Source organism: Mycetomoellerius zeteki, unplaced genomic scaffold (genome assembly GCF_001594055.1).
Source record: "Mycetomoellerius zeteki isolate Tzet28-1 unplaced genomic scaffold, Tzet1.0 scaffold275, whole genome shotgun sequence".
Lineage (NCBI taxonomy): Eukaryota > Metazoa > Arthropoda > Insecta > Hymenoptera > Formicidae > Mycetomoellerius > Mycetomoellerius zeteki.
This window is the reverse complement of record NW_017257255.1, coordinates 260,636-280,107: the sequence shown is the minus strand read 5'-3', so window position 1 is coordinate 280,107 and position 19,472 is coordinate 260,636. Positions and strand designations below refer to the sequence as shown.

Here is a 19,472-nt window from a genome sequence, read left to right as displayed (position 1 = left end):
GCCAAATTGTTTGTGGTGACACTCCCAATACAGCCGACGCATTCCGAACGCTGGTCTCAGGATGATTGTCAAAATGTTGTAAAATACGATTCCCTGCCTGCAAATCTCTTCGTAACGCTGCTTGAAATCGGTTGTTTTCTTGTCGAATTGAAAATGATCCAGTCTCTCGCAATCTATTAAATGTCAACATAAACACTCTTCGGTTTGGCACTCTTCTGTTTGGAAATCGTCGTGCATATTCTCGCACCGCCTTTAAAGCATTACCGTTGCAGAAACCGTATACAAAAACCATATCAGCATATTCACTATTAGAATACGTACGCGGCATATTGCAAAAGACAAAATTCATCTACTGTTAAAGGCTTTCAAAGAGCGACTGACAAATTCATAACAGAAAGTGGAAAATGTAATCAAATATGTCGGTGCTAGATATGGCAAGAAATGTAAACATTTTTTTTCGATTTCTCTGAAACGGAGCAAAAACGAGCATATGTCTATAGGACTTTTTTTCTTAGTTTTTTACTCCTCTACACGCTCCCGAAGTTTTGCGATTTAATTTGGAAACACCCTGTATAGTACCTTATCAAAATAATGCTTCCAGATCGGTGCCATATTACCGCCAATTTCTTTAATCACCATATCGAATTCGCCAGTATCATTTTTTACAGTATATATATTTATTCCGTTGGTAGGCACAGTATGAGTCGCGTCGTCGATTTCGTCTCCTTGGAGACTTTTCATTAAAAGAGTTTTGCCTGATTTGAATGGTCCAAGGCAGAGACACATTTCCTTTTGTATTTAAAATTCTATTTTAAATACAAATTATTGTTAACTTTATATTGTATTATTTTATGTATATCCTTTCGATAAACATTAAAATAGAATAATTACAAGCACCTACCAACTAGCGTTGACTCGTAGCCTTTCTTTCCGGCAATTTTAATTTTTAAATTATTGAATCAGTTCATTTCGAGTATATGTTAACTTTATGTTAATACGCATTTATGAATCGTCCAATTAATAGATGTTTGCAATTCTCCGAGACTTACAATAGGGACAATAGACTAATATTGATTTAACAGATTCGCTGCGAGAACGTCATGTCTCTACCAACGAATTAAGATGTGCAATTGTAAAACTTGTTTAAATTCAATAATTAAAAATATTTTAATTACGATATTCTATTAGAATTTTCTATCTACACTGTTAAAAAGTTAAATATAGTAAAATTTCTAACAATCAAGAGACACTGTATCTCGAAAGTAAAGTCGATCATTTCTATTTATACGTTAACTATATATATATGTTTTTAAATTCAGATATTCTTTTTCTATTTTATGACTGCAATAATCAATATTACAATGAAACACCTCAATTGAAGATACAATTCTTATTATAGTCTATGGTTTTAAATTAATTAAAAATAGTACAGCATAAAAAAATTTTCTGTATGTGTACATATATATATATATATCGCGTGCGCGCATAGACGAATGAATAGATAGGTATAGATGTGTAAATTTATTATAAATTAATTATATTTATACATTTACAATGTGAATGTGTATGTGTGTATATTATATATATTAATATATATATGTATATACACACATCCACACACACCATATATATATATATATATATATATATATATTATATACACCATTTTTCTAAATACAAGAAATATATAACAATTACTCTTACGATTTTATGCTTTTATTGCAAGTTTTTTTAACAAAATTAAAAATTTGCTTTTTCTATGACAATTGCCTAAAAAGAAAAAGAATATAAAATTTCTCTATATTATTCTATTTGAGAACTTTACACAAAAGAATTGATGATATAAATCTCATCACACTATTTAAATATTGGCAGTAATTTCTTAACATTATGCATTCATTAGTTTTGCAGACAAATAACATATGTATGATTGTGATAATTCTGTATTATTCGTTTGCTACAATAACGACATAAAAATTGTAATTTTTTAATTGCTTATAGAAAACAGAAACTTAAAAAAATATACTTTTATTTTTCCACAATCAATTATTACAATTCAAAATTGCATTTTAAAATTAATATTATAAAATTTTAATGATTCAAAACATTCAAATTCATTTTCTGGAAAACTTTGTTTTTTTCGTCGTGTTATATAGCAAATGAGCAATATAATAAATATTGTATACAATAAATTTACATACAATAAAAATTACATATGCACTCTTTGATAAAAAAAAAGTATAAAATGTACAAGTCTAAACAAAAATGATTCCAATGTCTAGATTTGCGCGTAACTTTTTTTTGTTAAAGAGTGTATAATAATAAATACAGTAATTATATGTTTAGAATAATGAATTAAAAATGTAACAGCCCTATCATAAGTTTAAAATATAGTAAATGTAATGTTCTCTTATCCCCTTTTTATATAATATGAACATAAACACACATTATTCATTCTTTAATTAATTTTATATTGATTTTCTAATTAGATTATAAATGATTTGTTACATATTTTGTTTGGTACAATTCCTTATTTACATTCGCTAATTTCTAATGTAATCAAATAAAAGATGGCAGAGTGTATTTGTTTCCATTAAAAACACATGACAAAAAATGTTGAATGAAATATGACATTCTCATCAATATAAACCAAATTTTATAAGGACATAGCTTCTAGGAACAGAGCAACAAATCTTCGCAAAACACCAATAAAGTACAAGATCATTTTGTTTAACAAAAAAAGCTTATATAAATCGTCGTGAATGCATATTTTTGTATGCATTCTCAACTATTTTTTGCAACAGCCCATTAAAATATTGATATGTGTTAAAACAAATAACTTGTTTTAAACGCGTGTATTAAAATGTCACATTTTCAAATGATTACAAAATTAAGAAATCTTTCCAAACATTTAGGTGTGTACAAAGCATACGTAAAATAATTTTCATTATTGCGTTATTTAAATCTAATTTTTTTACAAGTCTGTACACTTTACACATTACAGATATGTAATCTTTTATGTAGTGGATAACGAATAATTTTGGCGTCAATACTTTTTCACTATAAATAGCTCTTACATATTGTCATATAGTACTGTAAAAACTATAAATAATTATTTTACTTAGCATCTTGTGCTTTATCTAGCATGTACTTATTAAATATATGATATAAATAAAAGCGATTCACGGGAAATGTAATGATAATATAATACTATTTATAGTGAAAAAGTTAGAAAATATATGGATGTATATTATTAAGTCATAACTTCGGTGTCACAAGTTTCTTGCTCTACATATTTATATAATATTATCCGATCAATTGTGAGTTGTTAATTGATCATGACATTAACTGATTACTTAATTATGTTTAAAGTAGAGAATTCCTGAGCATGCTACGACATTGTTCAAAGTAAGGCACGCACTTGAGTTGGCATTTGCCACATATGCAAACGCTTGTCTTTACTTCCCGCTATAATCTGAAAAATAATTAAATTTAAAAATTTCATCAGTATTTACTATTAGCATCAATGTCTTATTTTACATATTCAACTAAAAATTCATATAAAAATAGAGAAAATAATTATTAATACTTAATGTTCAAAGAAAGATAATACAAAAATATAAGGAAAGTTATTAAAAAATTGTTAAAAAAATAGAAACTTGCACATTGAATATATACCTTATTATTTACAACTTCTATACTCAATAACATATTCCCTGGACCGCGTATACTATGTACTAATTCGTGATTCTGTAAAGAGATTTATATTTAATTGAGTATATATAACGCAAATATGCTATAATGAACTGATTATAAACTAACGACTTAAAATATAAGTGACACTTACATTTATGTCAAAAACATAAATATTGCCGTCGTAACAGCCCGCGAAGAGTAATTGCTTATAAAGCCGCATACATACAATACCAACACCAGCATCGTATTGAGTTACTTGTTCACCCATCTGCAATTATATTTAAAAAATGATGATACAATTCAATTTCTGTTTTTCTGAAAGAATTCAGAAAAGCGCTATTGTCACTTGCCGTGAAATCAAAAACGTTTATAGATGTGCTGCTTGTACCACAATAGATCAAATTATTATGTCGCAATAAACTGTAAACAGTAGAATTATTTTGGCCGCTAATCATACGAAGAAGCAAACCGGTTAATGCATCGCGTATATTTATTGGTTGATTTCGAGATGCTATAATGAGAATTCTTCTCGGACCTTCGTTCGTCGCTTTAAGCGCAAGTACAGATTTCTCTGAGAACGGAATACTGTCTTCTTTAATAGCACCAGCCTGCAAATAAGTTTGTATTCGTATGTATAAATATTTAACATATAAATATTAACTATATTTTATATATATAATATTTTTCATATATAGATAAAATTCTTTTTTTTTATATCTTTTAATGTAAATTACTATATCTACATGTTCTCTCAGAGAACTCTCTACACAGAAGAGAATGTAGTTTTTAAAAAAATAACTCACCTCGATATTAAAACGTGAGACATGCCCAGATTTTGTTCCAATAAAAATGATACCCCATGCTTGATCCATGCACTGAATCGGACTTTTTGTTTGCGCCGGATGTCCTACTAATGCACCAGTCTGCAAAGAAGCAGTGTTTTATTAGTTTTTGTTTTTCAATAAAATTGTTTAATATTTAAATTACTAAATCTTACCATTATATTATAACAACGCAAAGTACCATCTAAGGAACCAGAATACATAAGATTTTTGTCAACTCCTGCGTCATCTGACTTGTAGATATACAGACACGTAACTGCAGATTTGTGACCTTTATAGATATTCAATATTCCATTAGATTTTTGACTATATCTGTATATTTTGCCGTCTTCGCTTGCTGCTAGGAAAGAATTCTCAAAAATCTAAAATAAAAAAAAGATTATATTTAGCCTATCTTGTATAGAATTTAATCGTTTAGAATATAATCTATTAAATTGATACCATTAGGTCCAAAATAGGGCCTTTATGAACCGTGTATTGCATTCTCGTTGAGTCATCCTCGTTGCTCTCTACTGTATGTGAAACAAATTCTTGATCAAGATCCTTCTCGCTACTTTCAGTGATTAATTTCTCTTCTAACATTTCGATCTCAGACTTTTCTTTATCGCAGAACTCGGCCGGGTCAAAGAAACTTTTATTCGAAGCTGCAGTAGAAATTATTGCCGCATAGTGATCGCATGTGGTGTGCTGCATACATGACAAATCACTCGATGCGGAAGAATTGATGGCAATTATTCCAAGTCTGTCCAGAACTTTAGGATTAATATACTTATAAAGAATGGATTTACAGTCGATCAATCTCACTTTGCAATGTTTCATTTGCCAATCTGTGCGGTGTTTCCTCTTCCTCGCGGTTACCACAATCTTGTTCTTCGAAACTGCAGATTCTGTAATCGTATCGAGATATTTAGTCTGATTTTCGATCTTTGTTTCAGATTCAGTACCAACTTTCCGGCTATTCGTATTTTGCACTTTCTGTGAAACACGATTCTTCCTGATTACATTATTGACGACTTTTTCATCACGCTTTGTCCACGTTGGGGATTTGCTTTTGCTTCGCATTGTTAAGTCATTCTCGTGAAAAACGCTCGTCTCTCGTGAAGAAGGTCCGCTGCTGCTTGAATTAGCATCGATTTCATTTATCTTACTAGACTTGCTCTCATTGGAGTTTCTGGTGCTTCTCCGAATCGGTATTGAAGTGTCGTGTTTGCGACGAAGCTTTTTGCTCATTTCTTTGCTCTTTGCTTTATTGGACGAGAAGGTAGAAGTCGACGTGTGTTCCAAACCGGACATTTGTTCAACGGACACTTCATCTTCTGATCTTTCGCACGTTAGATCAACTGGAACGGAATTGCCAGTGCCTTGATCATTATTCAGGATTTTCTCAAATGTGCCGGATATATTTTCGGGATTATTTTTCTCTTCTTCTTTGGCGGCTTTAATGGCATTCTTGATGTTTTGACAATCTTGTTTCACAGAAATCGTATCATTCGAGAGTTGCTCGGATTCAGCATCCGGTTTTTTCTGTTTCGTGTCTGTTTTTTCCAAGACATTTGAGTCACACCCTGTATCTATTATTGTTATCTTGTCGTTAGATTCAACGTTGTTATTAGATCGCTCGTTCTCAGTGACATCGGAATTCGCAGTGACCAATTGCGGCGCAGATGGTGTATTACTTGCTCTATCGATCGCCTCTTCCTTTTCATTTGCGTTCGCTGTGCGTTTGTCTTTCGCTTCATCTTTCTTGTCCTTCTTGTCTTTCTCCGCGGTCGAATTATCAGCTTGCGAGGTACTTTGTGAATTTTCATCCTTCTCTTCCAATCTCTCAGTGTGAGCCGAAAATGCGTTTGTTGTAGAATTCTTATTCTTCTCTTCCAATCTGTCAGTGTGAGCCGGAAATGCGTTTGTTGTAGAATCGACCAAATCAGTGTCTACGACGCTGTCTTCCGTCTGTTTATTTTTTTGCAACAATATCCCCAGACTGAAATCATTTTTTATTAAAGTTTTGGGCACGGATACTTTAATATCAAAATTACGCGATGCAACATCATTGGAATTCTTCACACCGTCACGTTCGCAATCTGAGGAATGACTTTCCGCTTGAGTTTCTTCAGGAGTGATGCTACTGTCAGGTTCTACGTTACGTTCGTTGTAGAAAGGAACTTTGTCCTGACTCACGGCTTTAAAAACATGATTCGATCCATCAGGTACATCATTACTATCTTGCTGCAATGCAACCTCTTCTATATTTTCTTTCTCTCGATACGGCCAATCTGAATTGGCGTTCGCTTCAGCGTCGACGAGAATTTGATGCTTATCAGAATGTAATATTGGAGAAGCGTTGGACATTGGTGGAGTGTCATCAGAAGCTCGCGCTTCCGATTGAGGTTCAAAAAGATTTTCCTCTTTGTTCTCCGTTACCTCGTTTATCGTCTCATCTACGTTCTTCAGGACGTCTGGTTCAACGAGATTTGCGTTTCCTTCCCTCTGACTGAGCGAGTCAAGCAAATCTCGTTTTTGCCGCAGTTTCTTGATGTATAACTTGGACAGAGGCAACTCCTCTTCCTCCCCCGTCAAATTGTTAACCGTCCTCAAGAAGTTGTCCAGCTGCTTCTTCTTTTTCTTACGCACGATCGATTTCATCTTCGATCTAGCTAACTCTTTCTTAAACGACTCGTTTAGCAAAGCGAGACCCGATGCTTTCTTGTGTATCTCCGACGCGGTATTTTGTACTAGAGAATCCCACGTGCTATCGTCAGTATATATAGACAAGGATTCCGGAGTGCTGTGCACGTGCTTGTTCGACGGCTGAGAATTTATCTTCGCCACTTCGCTCGATGGCGAAATATCATTTGACTTATCAGTATCAAAATGTTTTGCACGTTCGGTCTCACCTTCGGTAAAGTCCCGACATTCTGAACGCTCATCCGCACTTTTATCCGTTCCGCTTTTATCTGAATAGATCGAGCGTTTCGAATTGATATCAGCTTCCTTGTCGATCTTCTTTCCAGCGATTTTGTCCTTTCGCACTTTATTATTTTTCATGGCATTCGATTTCCGAAGATTTTCAGATGTGTCAATCAAATCATTTTCCATCTTTTTACTCACGGAAGTCGAAGCCTGCTCCTTTGTTACTTCGTTAAAATCCTCTTCTTCTTCCTCTTCTTCCTCCTCCTCTTCTTCTTCTTCTTCTTCTTCTTCTTCTTCTTCTTCTCCTCCTCCATCTTCTTCGTTGTCTTTCTCCTGTTTGACTGTCTGTTCTAGTCGTGGTTTCTTTTTCCACCTAATCACAGGTGTTTTCGACCTAGGCGTGTAATTTGTATTCTTATTATCTTGCGAAGACAAAGCTCTCTTTCTGTCCTTAATCAGCCTCGACGATTTCGACGGAGACACATGTCGGCCTTGTTTAGCATGATTTATTTCACTATTCTGTGACGTTGACGGTATTTCAGGCTGATCGGGAACAGTATTGTCTTTTGCCGTCCTTAGCACTACACTGCCATTTGTTATAGAATTTTCACTCGATGGAACATTACTTCGTAATAATTCGTGCAACTTTAGTTTCTCCGTCATTAGCTTGTGAATTTCGAGATCAATTTTCAACATTCTAGCTAAAATAGCTTCCTTCGTGTTACCGACGATCTTCCCAGATCGTCTCATTTTTTTAAGTCTCTTCACCAAACTGTTCTTCCTCGGCGTTTCTTTAGGTCGATACTTCATTTGCCGTTTGTCTTTTAACCTATACAAAATTGAATCGTTATGCTTTTTCTGACCTTCGTAAACTTTCTCTCTCATCCTGAAAATTTCTTGGCTTCTCTTTTCTTCATGAACTTTCTCTTTTATTTTCTCGAAATTTTCCTGGTTCTTCTTTTCCAACAGTTTATCCAATTCTTTCATTTTTAGCAATTCGACGACTGGTTCACGTTGCATATTACTGTGAAGACGTTTCTCAATGTTAGTCAAAGTCGTCGGAGATACTGTGAACTTGCCGTGGTTAGCATTAGCACTGACATCTTTATGAACCGATTCACCACGTATGCTGTTGTGCGCCGATATTTTGTTTACGTTTAAGTTAACCTGCACGGTCATAGTGTTGTGAGCTTTTTGCGCGGCAGTCGCATTGTTATCAATTTCTGGCATGCTCGTTTTTCTATTGTTTTGTTCCTCTACACGCCAAGTTGGCGTTTGATAATTTATATCCGTTTCGCTCTGCTGTGTTTTGTCTAATATCTCAAGTGCTTTAGTTGCCGTCGATACATTACTTAAAGATTTCAAAAAGAGATTTGCGGCCTCCTTCAAGGCGGCTTTTGTCGGGATATTCAGCGTCCTCGGCGAATCGATCGGCGAACACTCCATCGGTGACGTTCCCACGAGCAAATTGTTTTCCGTTGAAGAGATATGCTTCATGTCGAATTTACACCCCTCCGATTTCTCGCTGCGCGATAAATCTGCGCAGGGCGCAATTATTGTCGTTTCCGGAATCACCGCGGGCATGATGTCGAATTCGGGACTTTGTTGATCAACAGAAAAATGCACGCACTCGTCGTCCTTGGTGTCAAACGTAGTAGTGCTTTGCAAACGATCATCCAAGTAGAATATGTCGTTATCCAGATGCTCGTCGGAATCGAAGCCCGGCAATTTGTCGCAGGGTGCCTTCTCAGCGGATATATTAGTTTCTAAGTAAATATGATTATCGAGATGTTCCGCGCTTTGACAATCCGGCAATCTCAATGCGTCATCCGAGATCGTTGCCTCTAACGCATCAGATAAACTGGGATCGGTCGTAGTTTTGAGCTTACTCGTCAAATCCTTTGATCGGGCTTCGCTCTGAATAATTTCTTCCTCGTTATCTAATAACATAGATTCTTTAATCACTAATCCTGCACAAGACGCGTATCCTTCCTTGCTTACGGTCAACTGTCTGTCCGTCTCGTTACCTCTACCGATACTGATATCGTTGTCGTCATCGTGTAACATGGTCGTGACTATCTCGCTCGAGGATTTTCTTACATGCCCTTCTCCGTTTTCATCCGCCGTCAAATCAGACTTATCGCTCTTCTCGTTCATGCACTCTTTATTTGAAGCAAGTAAATCGTTACCAAAAGCGATATTAAAATTCGCATTGGCGTTAATATTCGTATCGTCAGCGTAATCAGTACCAGGTTCTAGCGTTTCGTAATCCTGTCGCCCTTCGATCTTCATATCCTTGCAATCGGCAGTACTTGTCGTCACATAATTCACGTCGAATAAGTTAGACTGCTCGAAGTCCATCATAGTTTCCTGAAGAAAGCCTTTAAACGGACTACCTACGCTGTCAGAAGAAATAGCATTGTTCTCTATGCTTTGCCGTTCCTGTGAATTTTCGTTCGAAGTTGATGACGACTCAGCGGTTTTCTTACTCGCAGAATCGTCCTTATTCGCACTCGCAGATTTATTTGTAGCATCAAGGACATTTAATTTCATATCGTTTTCCTTAGTGCTGCTAGTTTCAATATTTACTAACAAATTTTCCTTACTTTGTTTATCGATACTATCCACTCGAGATACCGCATCCAATTCGGAAATGTCGCTATCACGATTAATTGTGCTCTCCGTTAGATCTCGATCTGATTTTTTTATTTGACTTCCGTCCGTGTTATTCAATGAAAGTTCCATGTTTTTGATTGTATTAGATTGTTGAATCTCAGTTGAAACATCCTTGTTTATTTTTTCTATGCTAGAGTTTTTACTTTCAGGGACTTTCAGGGCAATTTTAGAAACTGTCGATGCATCGAGTGATTCAGGAATGATGTTACGAATTTTTTTATGGCCCTTTTTATCCGCAATCTTAACGCTTGCTGTATCCTTTGCACGCTTTATATTATGAGTTTCATCTGGCGTCGTCTTAGAAGAATGTTCGCGCGTATCAGTGCTTTCAATGTTATTTGCAGTTTTTTCAGCGTTTCCTCGTTCACAAATTTCCAAATTCAAAGAACGTTCTTTCGTCTTAATAGTATTATGCGGTAATTCGTTACCATCGTTATCAGCGTTGCCAGAGGAAATTGTTGACGTTTTCACATTACTAGTATTTACTTTATTTTCGTGAGAACTTAACGACTGTATTCCTATAATTTTTACTTTGTTCCTGTCATTAATATTATTGATCTTTTTTTCTTTCTCTTCTGTGCTTGTCTCTTCCAAAGGAAAATATATTTTTGTTGAAATTAAATTATCAGATTTTGATGCTGTCGCAAACTTCTTTTTTGCTTTTTGTTCTTTCGCCATTTCTTTCTTCAGCTTCAACTCTTTGCTACCTTCCGATCGAATATTTTTAAATCGTTTAGGATCAGACGCAGCTTTGCTTTGTAATGTCTTATCTGTTGCACTGTTCTTAACTTCTGAGCATTTCTTTGCTTTAGATGCTGCAATCTTAGATGTCGTTACAATATTGGGCAATGCATTGACACTGCTAGTAGCAAGCGATACTTCATCTTTTGATTTAATCTGATTACTTTTTTGAACGACGCTATCATTATTGACGGTACGATTTGAATTTTCTTCAGAACGTTTCGATGCTAATCGTGGATCTTGAATGGAGCTGCTGGATGTAGATATTAATGTAAATTTATTTACTGCAATTTCTGGCTCTATGCTTTTCGGTGTAATTAAATTTTGTGTTGATGTCGTAGGATTTTCTGCAGGCTTCTTCGATTCCAATTTATCATTCATGCGACGATGTATGGTGCGCTCGTAGTACGTCTTTATGTCGATTTTTTTGCTGCCACCTTGCTTTGGACTCGCAGTACTCGTAGGGACACTTGATACCAACGATGTTGACTTAGCAGCCGTTGATGCCTTTGACATATCGTTATCAGTAGCTGAGATTTCAGCTACTGATTTACTGTCTTGTATTTTGACAGACGATTCGGTAAGAATGCATGCTGTTGCATCCGATTGTTGCAAAATTGCATTTTCATTAACTTCGCTGCTACATGCCGATTCATACGTGATATTGCTTTGATTCATTACACTGTTATTTGTCGACAAAACAGTCTTGTCTTGATTGCAGCCAGTGTCAGATGTTTCACAGGTTTTATTTGAATCCTCTATATATTCCGAGAAACTCGGCGAATTAAATGCATTCCAATTTTCCGGTATGCAAGTAAATATATTCAAGGGAACTTTGTTATCATTCATATCGGATGTTTCTGGCATCTGCTTCAATTGCGCTTTAGTTTTTAGTTGCGTAGGGGAACCTATCGGCAATCTCTCTTCAGCATGTAGTTGCGTGGCATTAATAGATGTTAGCGGAATTTCTTGTGCTAAAGGAGATTCCACTCTATTCTGCGAGAAGAAATGTGCTGCTTTATTTTCCATAGTCATGAGATGATTCGAAGCATTTACGTCTCTAAATTCAGCGTCTCTGGTATTCTCTTCTTGATTAATGTCTACTTCCTCTTTAACAATAACTTCTTGTACGACCTGATTTTCTATGACTTCCTTCTTAATTTCCTTTTCCGTCAACAATCTATCAGTCATTTCATTATCATTGTCTTTTTCTGAGGAGGAATCAGAAGAGCTCGTCATTTCCTTGTTTTGTCTCTTCTTTTTCTTATAACGTACTTTTCTCTGTTTTCGGCTCTTGGAGTTTTTGTAAGTCTTCCGCGATTTTTTCGATTTCCGCTCTCGTTCAATCTCGGCATTTACCTCGTCTCTTATCGCTTCGTTCAATGACATTTGCTTGGCCACCTTTTCATTTTCTTTTATCGCTCTCAATAACTTTGTAACATTTGTGTTATCACTACTATTACTGCTGCTACTGCTACTAGTGCTGCTGCTACTACTGTCACTATCCTGATTGATATCATATTCTAAATATTCTGTGGTATGTTTTCTATCGTCACTATGTCGTCTAGATTTTTTATGCTTTTCCTTTTCCAAACTTCTGTATCTTGTATTTAATTGTTGTTTCGAAGATTCAGAGGAATAACGACGTCGTGGATAAACTTTTCTACCGCGTCCTCTATTTAGTAAACCGCGTCCTCTCTTGGTAACACCAATCCTTTTTGGATTATCGGAAGGAATACAGACTGTCAAATTTGTTTGCATTCCGTATTTTGCTTCCCATTCTTCTTTGGTAAGATTTCTGTACGCATGTGGATCTTCTCGTTCCTTCCTTTTCCATCTATCGCACTTCTCGTCCCAGTGCGGGCTATTCTCCAGTCTGTGTGTTCTGTCATCTTCCATAAATGCTTCTTTCTCCATGCTCCTCGAAATCGCGCCAACATCGAATTTCTTTGCACTTTGTTGCCCCATACTGCAACGCTTACGTTCTTTTACTGCCGCAGGTGTTTGAATTTTCTTCGTTACTTCTGAAAATATATCATCCAAATCATGTTGTAGAGTCAACAAGCTATTATTAACATTAGAAACGTTAGTTACAATAGGATTACAAGTGTCACCTTTTAAATTAACATCATTATTTCTAGTATTATGTGCCGGTACATTTTTGTTAGATCCCGTTTTTACCGCATGACCTTTGCTTTTTACACATTCCTGACTAATATCATTCAACATTGTTGTTTTATTTGTGCATTCTGGGATTTGGGTTATTACGGGATTGAACGTACGATTTGTATCTTCCAAATGACCATACTGGCTGCTCGAAGCTGCTGCGGATTCGGCATGAATGTCTGGTTGCACATCCAATTGTAGTACTTCATTCAAATGATGTATAAATTCTGTAGGTAGATCTGTAATGGACACGATAGCGTCGGTGTCCAACATCGCATTTAATTGCTTCATAAATTCCTGTTGATCGTATAGTTTCATCTTTTCGTCTTGTGCGTGTCTCATCTCCAAGGATAATGTAGGCTTTTTTTCTTTGACTAGACGCTTCATTATAATATCGAACTTTCGAAGACTAGTGTTATTCACCATGTTGTAGATATCGTTCTTACTCATCTTTAAAAATCGACTAATGATCCTGTTTTTCCACGAAGCATCCATTTTAGTATTCTCATTCTTTTCTATACGGCTCCTCAAATTTTGCACGTTGACTTTCGGAAGTGAAACGTTAGAATGTTGAGATTTTTCTGTATGGACATCTTTTTGTGGCTTTTTATGATGCAATATGATATTTTGGTTTGCAATCTCGGATGATATTGCATTCTCAAAATTATTTTCTTTTCTCTTTAAATTCTTTTCTTCTTCTTTATTATGCTTTGACGTATTTTCTAAATTCTTTTTAGTTATCGAAGGTTCTGCAAGTGTTTTTTCTAGTTCTATGGGATGTGTCATTCCATTTTTTTTCTCGTTATTTTCTTTCCATGACTTGGTATTTACTACTTTCACTTTATTATTCAAGTTAAATACTACTTTAGGACGCTCTAGTTCATTAACGAGGTCATTCATTAACAAGGTATTCTTAGATTTCACATTTGCATCTTGTATCGTTTCTTCTGATGATGGATAGTCTGCTGTACTCTGTTCTTCAAGTATTTTTTTCTTGCTACTCGTGTCACTTTCTTTTATTTTTTTTTGCTTATTAGTTTTGGTTTTTGGTTTTCCTGGAGGCAGTGCTATAGATTCTACATCGCTAGCAGGATCAATTGGAGTACTGCTTTTGGAAAGAGATTTGGAACTTGATTTAGATTCTTCATCTGTCTTTCCCGTTATACTTGTCATTTCTTTTGCAAATCTCATGGCTTCTTGCATGTCGTTCAAACCATCGTCTTTGTTTACGCTGCAATGCAAATTAGAAGACGAAGAGAGCTCTGGTAAAAAAGATGAAGACACACAAGTATTAAGAGACGTTGCATGTACTTGAGGCAATGACGGAACGTGTGTATTGATAACAGGATTGCTGGGCAGCATAGGAAACATTGGAGAAAAATTTACTGAATCGATATGAGATGGCATAAAAACATTACTTTGATTGACTATTTCTAGTGGTAATTGTTGAGGCATAAATCCTCCATGTGTATTTAAGCCCGTATGAACTTCCATATTATTATAGACGGCAGGTATCGGATTTTGAGCATTACTCCATGGAGGATTTGCGTCTTCATGGGACATTTTTGTCCCGAGTAAACATTTTATATTTGGTGGTGGCTCAGTAGGATCGAATAATGGTAAATCAGGAATTGAATATGGAGGCAAAATACACGGTTGATCTTGTTTTAGTAACATTGGTGGTGGAGTAGTAGGATCAAAATCAACGGGCAATTCCTGCTCCGTATGTGGAGACAGTTTTGGTGGACCACTCTGAAAAGAATTTTCCTTCATTCTTGGCAATTGATTATCTAATGTGACATTACTTACTGGTGTATCAATTAATGGTGTTTGTATTAATGTACAATTACTGCTATTTGAATTTTCTGCATGAACATGAGAATTTAAAGCACTTTCTTGAACATCTAAATTTTCGAAAAGTTCCTCTTTCTCTTGCGATACGTCCTTCTGCAAAATGTCCTGATCCGTTGAATCAATTGGAAATGATACATCAGCTTCTAAATTTAGTGTTTCAGACTCATCTGGTTCTTTCGTAACATCTGTGGGATATATTTCGATTCCTTGAGAAATATCCCGTTGTTGATCATCTTGCTCTTGTGAAATACTAACTAGTGGTGTATCATATTGGTACTGAAAGTTTGATTCTAATAATTCATTTTCAATAGTATTATCTCCGTGTAGATCTGATTGTTCCAAATTCTGAGAATCATCAACTGGCTCTTGAAGCTCCCAGTCCACTCCTTGTCCATTCTCAATCCATTCCTTGTCCACTTCCATGTATTGATTATCATCTGGTACATTTTCCAGAATTGTCATTTGATCATTAGGTATCATTAGACGAGTTTCATCTTTGTTCTCATCTAATATCATTACATCGCTATCTGTATTATTGATAATATCTAATTCATTTGTAGTATGCTGCATATTATCAGAATTTATTTTTCCAATGTCCCTTAGATCATTGTACGTCAAATTGATCTCAGATGATTTATATCCTACTACAGGGATACGTATCTGAGCATTATCCTCTGGATTGTCCGCAATAATGTTAGACGGTATATCTTCATTCCAAATATCTGGGATGTCATCACTGTTAAAAGAAGAGAGTTTCTGCTTCAATCGATCCGCTGTTTCGATTATTTTCTGTTGTCGCTCTTCTTCTGAGCCGAGCAGAAGAAGTTGTGGCACAGTTTCAATTATATTAGTCTCCTCCTGCATAATCAGCTCTTCTGGCAACACGGCACTCTTCTCGAAACGCGGAGGTACGGGCAATCTATTAGGGGCGGGGAATCGAACGTCATAATTACAGAACCTCCTTCGCCTACCGTCTGCTCTAAAGGGCGGGCTGCCACGTAACGGCTGGGACGTATGAGGCTGAAAAAACATATTGTTCGGCTGCCAGGGCGCGCCAAACTGCGCGGGATGTCCTGGCCTCGGTGGAGGAACTGCATGTCGGAAGGGCGGACGTGGAAATCGGGGCCTACCAAAGCGACGCGCGGCACGTGTACCCTGCGGGTAGCCCCTTCCTCGGCCAAAGTTGCTGTAACTCATTCCACTCTTTAGCCTAACACCTCAATACAATTGCAACAAGTTCGCGTAAATACAACAACCTAACACCGCACAATCTTTGGTAGTTTAACATGCCGTAAGAACGCGCATCTCTTCATCGGGATGTACGCTTATTGCACTGAGCGTTGACGATTCTTGCCTCTCAGGTTCCACGATTCGTTTCTTCTGCAGGCTTGCGCACTCGGGACGTCAAAGATCATCGTGTCTCTATATATCCCACGCCGCGTATTTATCCTAGCTAGCGCTCGCTCTAGACGACGATGTCACTCTCGGACATCCCGCCTAACCTCTCACGCTGCAAGGATCCACCGACTCTGGCCGTTCCCCGACGAGACTGTCGGCTGCAAAGAAACACGTGCGATTAGACCTGAAGAGTAAACATCGGGGGTGATGACAGCGTTCGCCGGCGCGTTTCGCGCGTCACGATGTAACGCGACGGGCAAACCTGCGGAACTCACGCGTTTGCGTCAAACGATCAGATGTTTCGCGCTCCTCGAGTTGCGTGAGCTGCGTCTCCGTCTTCGATCCTTATCTCTTTCTCTCTCTCTTTCTCTCTCTCTTTCCCTCGCGAGCTCCTGCGACGGTGTTATTTCCGTCGCGGAGGAATCCCTTCCTTTCGAACGGATACTTTCCTTGGCGCCGTGGACTATGAACGGTCGATGATCTGACTCTCGTTGCCGTCGTTTACATGAAACACGCAGGAACGCGTCACCCGATCGTTCACGATACCACCGACGTAGGAAGCGGTGAGACACCCGTCGTCGTACTGCGCGTACACAATGTACACATGCGCGCCGATATCGCGGTCAACGCTAACAACTTACTAGGTTCGCCACGCGATTTCATTACGCATGCATGCGCGGGGTGACAGGAGGAGAGAGATGGGGGAATAGAAGAAAAATTAAACGATCACCTTTAATCTAATAGTCCGATCAGTTCTTCCGCGCACACGCCTTGTGCGATCGTGTAAATCGGTCGAGAGGTCGAGACAACGCGACGCCCGGCGGTTTTGACGTTATCCAATCGGTAAACCGAGCGAGCGAGGCTTATTCATGCTTGTGTCCATGCCTGCTGTGCTGAGCATCAGGAGCACCGCCATCGAGTGCATTTGCGTGGAGCAATATTACGTTCTATGCGCGAGCACTGTCTAAACTCTCATCTATGAAAAAATAAAGAAGATAGGCATTTTGTTATATTATTTACGTGTTCCCTCCCTTCCTCCTCACGTTGTTGGTAAACCCCTCATAAATGTGCGCATACACATCAATTTCCTCCATTTCCAAGTCAGCTGTTTTTCTTTTAAATTAACATTCGCCTATTCCCTCTTGACTCCTCCGTCCAGTCGATTGCATTATTACACTCTGACTACACCACACGCACCGATCTTTTATCACTGACGGCATCGCGGATGATCGCGGTTCGCGTCTCGCACTTGTCTCACGACACGTGATCGCGACTGGAACGGGATAGGTGAAGTTATAGGTTTAAGGGGATCCTAAAGTCGTCTGTATTACCGACTAAATCGTAATTTTTGTATAACAAATACTTTTTTCCTCTTTCACAGATTCAAAAATCCTTTTCCAGGATTAAAGTATACACATTAATACGCGTTTGTGAGGTGGAATTTATGCCGAGAACGATAAAAAATTTTTCTTAAGATTTTTCAATTTCGAAATTTTTTGTCGTTTTCGGCAGAAATTCCACTTCACAAACACGTATTAATATATTTTAATCCTGGAAAAGGATTTTTGAATTTGTGAAAGAGAAAAAAATATTTGTTATACAAAAATTACGATTTAGTCGGTAATACAGACGGCTTTAGGATCCCCTTAACAAGCGAATATTTAAAAAATATACAATTTTATCAAAAGATTCGAAAAAACATTGTATGGTATTGAGGGTAGCGTATAATGGTGACGTTTCCTTTTATATTATATAATTTTAATTTAGAATGTTTTATTTTGTAAAATTGCATATTTTCGAAATATTAAAATGAGTCACCCTGTATAATTAGTGCGGGGTCCTTTAAATTTTGGAGTAAAGCACAACGGAGGGGGAGGGGAAAAGATTGAGGGAAAACTCCAAAGGTAACGCGCGCGGGATCTCGGTGATTTTAAAATAGAAGTAATCTCTCTTGCGCGACTTTAACTCTCGCTACGAGAAACCTGTTACAAGAAAATCACGTAATACGAGTGCGATTAATCGGAATTTGCGGATGATTGATCGCCGTCCGATAAACGAAATGTCGCAATAATTTGATTGACCTTAATCGAATGATTTCACTGTTATTTTAGTGATTGAAAAAATTATGCTTATATATTTTATATTTACTTCATACTTAAGCGTTTGCAGTGTATTGATCGAACTTGACGATACAACATAGACACAATTTTATCAGTTTGGGTAAATCGGTTAAATTATTTAAGGTCATTCTGATATTCCTGCAGATAAACAACATTAACAACAATAACATAAATATAACGGAAGAATGAGTAATCTCTCGCTGCAATTCATCACAATTTTATTGTGCAGTAAAATGTACATTCCGTTACGGAGATGTGTACAATTAATATAATAGCAGAGATATCTTTGGACAACAAATTTCTGTGTGTGGCAGAAGAATAACATCTCTTGAACACGTTTGAATGCTGTACAGATATCGGAACAATGACTGCTGAATGCTGTACCGCATAAAATTGTTAAAGTTTGAAAAGTCGATAAGAGTAGTGGAATTTGTGCTGAGAAAATTATATATTATGTTTCGTATTAAAGATTACTTCCGTTTATAACTGAATATATAGAACTTAAATTTTATGAATTTTACATCTTTCGTATTAAAATTATACGACAAATGTCGAATAAGATACATAATTTTTTTTTAACAAACTGAGCTGGAGTTATTATACAATACGGGGTTAATTATATAGAAAGATAATCGGATAAATATATATTTAGCTTTGCAGCTTTCTGTAGAAAACAATAAATATATATTAGTATATATATATAATATATCGATTCTTTTTCTCTCTCTTTCATTTTATATTAATATAGAATTGCTATATATATTGTAAGATATTATATGTGTGTGCGTGTGCGTATGTGTATGTGTGTGCGTGTGTGTGTGCGCGTGTGTGTACATATATAATATTTTACAATACTTATATCTTATTTTCTTTTAATTCTTGGAAATAAGTGCTTTTTTTGTAAATCTGGAGAAATGCTATGACAATTATATGTTATTCCGCGTAAATATTAATATATGTAAACATTTGCAATATCTTTACATAAAGAGATATACGTAAAACTTTATCCTTATACAAAAACGACTCGGTGTTAAGAAGTTCAGGTATTCTGTTTTCAATATTGTTTTTA

The 19,472-nt window shown here is 36.4% G+C and overlaps 2 protein-coding genes across 5 annotated transcripts in view; both read right to left on the bottom strand.

Annotated features, from left to right (window-relative positions):
• The window catches only part of LOC108724123 (ADP-ribosylation factor-like protein 16), a 1,787-nt gene extending 598 nt beyond the window's left edge, over positions 1-1,189 (bottom strand). Inside the window, exon 1 of the mRNA XM_018450302.1 lies at positions 580-1,189. Coding sequence (XP_018305804.1) covers positions 580-786 — 207 coding nt within the window. The 5' untranslated portion in view covers positions 787-1,189. The remainder of the gene's footprint in view (positions 1-579) is intronic.
• A 2,038-nt stretch (positions 1,190-3,227) lies between these two features.
• On the bottom strand, positions 3,228-17,543 carry LOC108724117 (reticulocyte-binding protein 2 homolog a). 4 transcript variants are annotated; one of them, XM_018450294.1, is made up of 10 exons: positions 17,361-17,543; positions 17,014-17,259; positions 12,980-16,441; positions 4,980-12,889; positions 4,694-4,900; positions 4,500-4,619; positions 4,047-4,304; positions 3,848-3,964; positions 3,679-3,750; positions 3,228-3,475 (listed from the first exon to the last, which is right to left on the bottom strand). In XM_018450294.1, exons 3-10 carry the CDS (start codon positions 16,080-16,082, stop codon positions 3,404-3,406), a joined length of 11,859 nt encoding a protein of 3,952 aa, XP_018305796.1. In that variant the 5' UTR covers positions 16,083-16,441; positions 17,014-17,259; positions 17,361-17,543; the 3' UTR covers positions 3,228-3,403. The 4 variants fall into 4 exon arrangements, with proteins under 4 accessions (XP_018305796.1, XP_018305795.1, XP_018305794.1 ...); XM_018450293.1 differs by lacking the exons at positions 17,014-17,259; positions 17,361-17,543 and adding an exon at positions 16,559-16,965; XM_018450292.1 differs by lacking the exons at positions 17,014-17,259; positions 17,361-17,543 and having other exon boundaries at positions 12,980-16,965.
• Positions 17,544-19,472: the final 1,929 nt, after the last annotated feature.